This window comes from Lathyrus oleraceus, chromosome 4, assembly GCF_024323335.1.
Source record: "Lathyrus oleraceus cultivar Zhongwan6 chromosome 4, CAAS_Psat_ZW6_1.0, whole genome shotgun sequence".
Classification (NCBI taxonomy): Eukaryota; Viridiplantae; Streptophyta; class Magnoliopsida; order Fabales; family Fabaceae; genus Lathyrus; species Lathyrus oleraceus.
The window spans coordinates 467,557,431-467,563,237 of record NC_066582.1 but is presented as its reverse complement, the minus strand read 5'-3'; the positions used below and the strand labels follow the sequence as shown (position 1 = coordinate 467,563,237).

The 5,807-nt window shown below is 34.4% G+C and overlaps 1 protein-coding gene across 1 annotated transcript; it reads left to right on the top strand.

Annotated features, from left to right (window-relative positions):
• Nucleotides 1-357: 357 nt before the first annotated feature.
• LOC127076160 (serine/threonine-protein kinase ATG1a) lies at nt 358-5,166 on the top strand. The gene is made up of 13 exons (XM_051017735.1): nt 358-1,005; nt 1,103-1,220; nt 2,053-2,111; nt 2,195-2,259; nt 2,511-2,604; nt 2,708-2,788; nt 3,054-3,165; nt 3,341-3,398; nt 3,524-3,645; nt 3,732-3,928; nt 4,059-4,356; nt 4,442-4,512; nt 4,707-5,166. The coding sequence occupies exons 1-13, from the start codon at nt 760-762 to the stop codon at nt 4,920-4,922; spliced, it is 1,737 nt and encodes a 578-aa protein (XP_050873692.1). The 5' UTR covers nt 358-759; the 3' UTR covers nt 4,923-5,166.
• The last annotated feature ends 641 nt before the right edge of the window (nt 5,167-5,807 follow it).

The window sequence follows — 5,807 nt, the reverse complement described above, 5'->3', positions numbered from 1 at the left end:
AAAAGACCTTCCTAAAAAATGTCTCATGCGTTTCGATGAAATAAAATTCTCAATTTTTTGTAAACCAACACTATTAACACATTAACGAAGGAAGAAAATCACCTTGAAAACTTTCTTCTTCAATTCTTTATGGCAACAATATAAACATCTAATGCATTATTCAAAAAATCTTAGCAAACATATTTGCATTATTTCCATCACATCTTAGAACTCAAAGATCACATTCAATTACTTGTTCCACTTATCCCAAATTTTAATGTCAAGAACTAAAAGTTTTCCACTAAAATTGTTTCCAAGATTCTCTAAACAACATGCCATGTTCCCTCGATGAATGTTAAATTTTGAACACTTTATTTGTTTCATGGAATGATATCTTCCTTTATCTTTGTGTTATCTAGAAACTACAAACAAATAGTGAACCAAAGACTAGGAAACTACAAACAAATATAATTGTTGAGAGTAGCAAGCAAGGCAAAACATACATAAGCAAACACGAAATCGAATCCAATCAAATCTAACATCAACAAAAAACCAAACCATCCATACTAGAAAAACAACATAAACCAAAATGTAAAAAAAAACAAAGAAATATTCAACTCAAAGATTGATGTTCATCCAGTCACTCACTCACACCCAACAACAATTCAAAGTTACAATCTTTTCAACAGTTTCCACAACCCCATCATCTCTACAACACAATCCAATCCAATTCAATCCAATCCATGGCTGTTTAGTTCTTTCTGCAGTTTTTGAGCAGTAATGGATTTGGTAGGACCCGCCATGAACCGGTTGGTCGGAGATTACATACTGGGTCCTCGAATCGGGTCGGGTTCATTTGCGGTGGTGTGGCGTTCGCGGCATAGAATTTCAGGTTTGGAGGTAGCGATTAAGGAGATTGATCAGACTCAATTGAGCCCTAAAGTTAGGGATAATCTCATCAAAGAGATTACTATTCTTAGAACTATTCATCACCCTAACATCATTCGACTTTTTGAAGCTATAGAGGTTATAAATTGTTTGTTTTTGTCTTTTGTTTTTGTTTGGACTTTGAAGTGTGTGTGATGTTTTGTATTTTTTTACTATTTTGTTGTTGTTTTTTAAGACCAATGACAGGATTTACCTAGTTTTGGAGTATTGTGGTGGAGGGGACCTTGCTGCCTACATACATCGCTATGGGAGAGTTTCAGAATCCATTGCTCGACATTTCATGAGGCAATTGGGTGAGTAATACCTAAGGAGTTTAATTTTGATACACAGTTGTAGTCATGGCTTTAAATTGCGGCCGCGGTTGCAAGTGTTGCGTTTGTGGTCATTGCGGTTGCGGTTTGAAATATACAGTTTGATGTTAAGATTAAGATTTTTTATTACATAGGAAGTAAATTGAATTTTTAGGTTCTGAAATTTTGAGTTTTGATGAAAATACTTGAAGAAACATGAGCGATATTCTCTGATGTGATTTCTAATGGCGGTCAGACAGATGGTTTTAATTCACACTGCAATTGCGGTCCGATGCGGTTGCGGAGGCTACTGCATTAGCAATATTGCGGTTGTGGATTGCAATTTAAAACCATGGTTACATTATCAATAAAGCATAATCAATCAATTGTGTGACTAATTTCATCACAAATATTTTTTATTATTTGATATTCAAAGTCTAGGGTTGCTAGGGACTAAATTGACCAATCCAAAATAACAATTGTGATCGAGAAGTTTCAGTTTTTGAGAGATAATTTTGAAATTTTGTTTAATTTTAGGGATGAAGTTGTTTGAAACCTGCAATTTTTCGGACTAAATTAGTGATTCACTCTTAACACTACAATTTCAGGAGTAGATTTGAATGAAAGGAAAAGATGCTTTGGAATTTTCTATTTAGATTATGTCTGGAGCAGATATTTTCCAATTCGTTTTGTATTTTGTGAATGGTTTAGGCACTTCTGTGTGTTCGAACGTGTAATCCTTCGCCACCCTCTTCTGTAGTCTGCCTTGCCTATGTTAATTGGTTGACCGTGTATAAACTTCCATCGGTTTTTAATATGTCGGTTCTTCTTGTAGCTGCTGGGTTGCAAGTGCTTCAAGAAAAGAACCTCATACATAGAGATTTAAAACCACAGGTATCATAGTGTATCTAAGTGTATCTTTGTTCGTGTCGGGATTTTATATAATAATTTGTTCGTGTCTTGATCTAAACATGCAGAACTTACTGTTGGAAACTACTTCAGCTACACCACTTATGAAAATCGGTGATTTTGGTTTTGCAAGGTAGGATACTTTCTTTAATAGCTCTCTATTTAAAATCTCCCCTTTAGTTTTATACTCCTTTTGGTTCTATTTGTAAGAAAAAGTCGACTTTTTAGATTCATTCAATAACGAATGTATCTGGTATATATAGTTCGGATGCATTGCTTATTCGATGAATCTAAAAAGTAAACTTTTTCTCATAAATAAGATCAGAGGGAGTATTAAAAATACTTGGATGATCTTTCATGTTTGCTGATATATTATCGTACCAGGTCTCTCACACCGCTGCAGTTGGCAGATACACTATGTGGTTCACCTTATTACATGGCTCCCGAGATAATTCAGAGTCAGAAATACGATGCCAAGGTGACAAACGATAGAAAAAATGGAATCAAATTGTATTTACCGATATCCCTTGCTCATTTTTTCTTTTGTATAATATTTATTTAAGGTAATTTTATGGATGCAGGCTGATTTATGGAGTGTCGGAGCAATATTGTATCAGCTAGTGGTCGGGAAACCGCCGTTTGATGGAAATAGTCAATTGCAGGTTGTGAAGAGTCTAAGCAAGATCATAACTTTTTTTTAGGATTTGGATATTCATGCCGTAAGGAATCAGGGGTTGTTGGATCGAGATCAGACGGTACAGAAAACAAACAAAATTTGATTTTATTAAACGCTAAAATACCTTGCATCTGGACCGTCCAATCTTAATCCAACAGTCATCGATGTGCTGGCTGTGTCAATGCATGAGATTTGTAACTGAAAATTATAGTTATGCATCTTTTCTCTCTATACCGTTTTTTCTTTTGCAGCTTTTTCAAAATATTTTGGCATCTACCGAACTGCACTTTCCATCAAAGATTTTAAAAGAGCTGCATCCGGATTGTGTCGATCTTTGCAGAAGCCTTTTACGTCGAAATCCAGGTATTTATTGCAACTATACGTCGCGCACATTCGTGCTTGTATATTTTGCTAAAATCTTTTGCGAGTGTCAAAAGGTAATGATGGGTTTAAGGTTGAAATATTGCTATACATATGTTTTAAATGACAGTTAGAGCTCAGGTAGAGAACTTCTGTAAAGTTGGACTTTAATTTGCAGATGAGAGATTAACATTCAAGGCGTTTTTCAATCACGATTTCGTACGTGATAACAACAGGTCAAAGTTTTCTGAGAAGACATTTTCTTAGTGAATTGTTTATTGTATCGTATTTGCATTTTGTTTTGATGTCGAAGCTACTTACTCTTAGTAAAATCTCTTACAATTCATTGCTTATTATATAGGTCCGTTGTGAATATTGAGCGGTTTCATTCGCATCAATCAGAAAGCTCGATGGTTAATCAATTAGTTGGCTCTGCATCCGAGAAGGTGTCTCAAGCACATTCCGAGTATCATGTTGAGAAAGGTCATGTCCTCGTCAATTCTCATTTTCCATTCTTTTCGAGGTTTCGTTTTATCTCTTCGAATTCTAAAATGCCGTTCGTTATTCAGCTTCTCATTTAATGGAGTCCGTTGAAAAAAGTTATGTCCTCGTCAATTCTCATTTTGCGTCATTGGAGGATTTCTCTGACTACTTCGAGGCATCCGCGCAAGATAACCCCTCAAGCAAGGTTTCTATCCGTGCTTCAAACAGGTTAGACTTGTTGCATAAGTACGTGCAAGTCCTTGAAGAACTTTCGCAAGAAAAGGTTAGTTCGCGTTTTCATCAGCATTAAGAATTTTACGTTACGTCGCTTTCGCATTTTGTTACGTCGCTTTCGCATTTTGTTACGTCGCTTTCGCATTTTGTTACATAATTTTAATCGTTATTTCTTGCAGTATAACACAGGACTGTATCTAGAATCACTTGCAGTCGAGTTGGTGGTTTTGGCTATATGGAAGAAAGCTCTAGACATTTGTAGCACTTGGTCAGCCCCAATTTCTAAGAACGAGTTGCACGGAAGCAGTTCAGTTAACGAGTCCGTAATTGCCTGTGGAGACGCGAGCTTATCACATACTATCGATCATAAAATAAATTTCAACGATCGTCCTTCCGTCTCCTTGTGGGCCAAACATGGATTTATCAACGCAGTCGATCGTGCCGAGAAACTATCATATCATATTCAAAACATGGATGGTAGAATTTCTTTTGTATCTAAGCTTAATACTTTCATATAATCTATAAGTAAATCTTAACAATCCACTCCGATATCATTTTGCAGGTGCAGTTGAGATGCCAGACGCAATCGAGATTATATTCACAGAAGCACTCTTAATCGGGACAAATGGTGCTGTAAGTAGACTAACAATTTTCACTTTTCTTAAGGCTCAAGAGCTTATAAAACGACGTTATAGCTGTTCTCAGCTTATTTCTATAAACTCTCTAGAATAACTTATGAAAACTGCGTAGAGCTTATACGAAAACAATTTGACTACTATATTAAGCGCTTATGCGGTTATGCTAATTGGTTTGTTCCATTTTTGTAGGTAGATGAGTACATGAACAACAAAGATAAGTCTGCAACATCTTACTCAAAAGCAATGCTTCTACTTTCATTTATTGTGGAAGAAGCAGAGAATCTTCCACTGAATCCTCCATTTTCACTTCTTGCTGACGATCATAAGCGAATCGTGCAATATATTCGCAACTTGCGGATTCAAAAAATATCTTTATCAGAGTCACTTTCTGAGGAAGCTCAATAGCTTATACTCTTTAGTCGAATTAATAAAAAATAATCAGTTTGTATATATTTGCAACACAGCTTTTGGAATTGGTGAAGCAGTTTGTATATAGGTATATATAAGCACTTACCAGGACATTGTAGAGGGACCTTTTGGTGTTATTGGATGATTTTATGTAAATAATCATGTTAATTCTTTGCATAACATGTATCAATTGACAAAATAACAATGAGAATTATGGCTAAAACTAAATCATTTTGCTTTAGCATGTTATTATCTCTAAAATACATTTCTTTTGTATGTTAGATTATATCTTTTTGATAAAAGACAATTTGTCTAAGAATATTATTTTAAATACATTCGTTACAAAAATAAGAACACAGCACTACGTGCCATAGTTTTGAAAACTGGACCGTACCGGCCGGTCGGATTGGATATGTAATTGAATTGATGAGAACGGATAAAAAGGGTGTAAAACAGTAAAATCAGAAAATTGACGGTTTTGGAATGAACATAAATTTATATTTGAAATTGATATTTTGATTAAATTTTTAAATTAATTATTTGACTTAAATTTATAATTGGTTCAAATTTAAATTTAAATTATGAACTTGTGAAATTATGATATTTTTACATTTTTTAGATGTTAGTGATTTTTTTATACCGAGTCATCCGGTTCGACCGGTTTAATACCTATATAATTTTATTATGGTGACAGGTTTATTCAACCTAATTTTTCGATTTTACCGATTTAATTATGCGGTTCGAGCAATGATTCAACTAATGAATCAGTGATTCAATATTCTCAACGATCGGATGATTCATTCGATTTTTAAAATATTACTTCATGTTACTCACTTTTTGTTTTTATTTTATAGAAGTGATTATATTTTAGTATTAAAATGC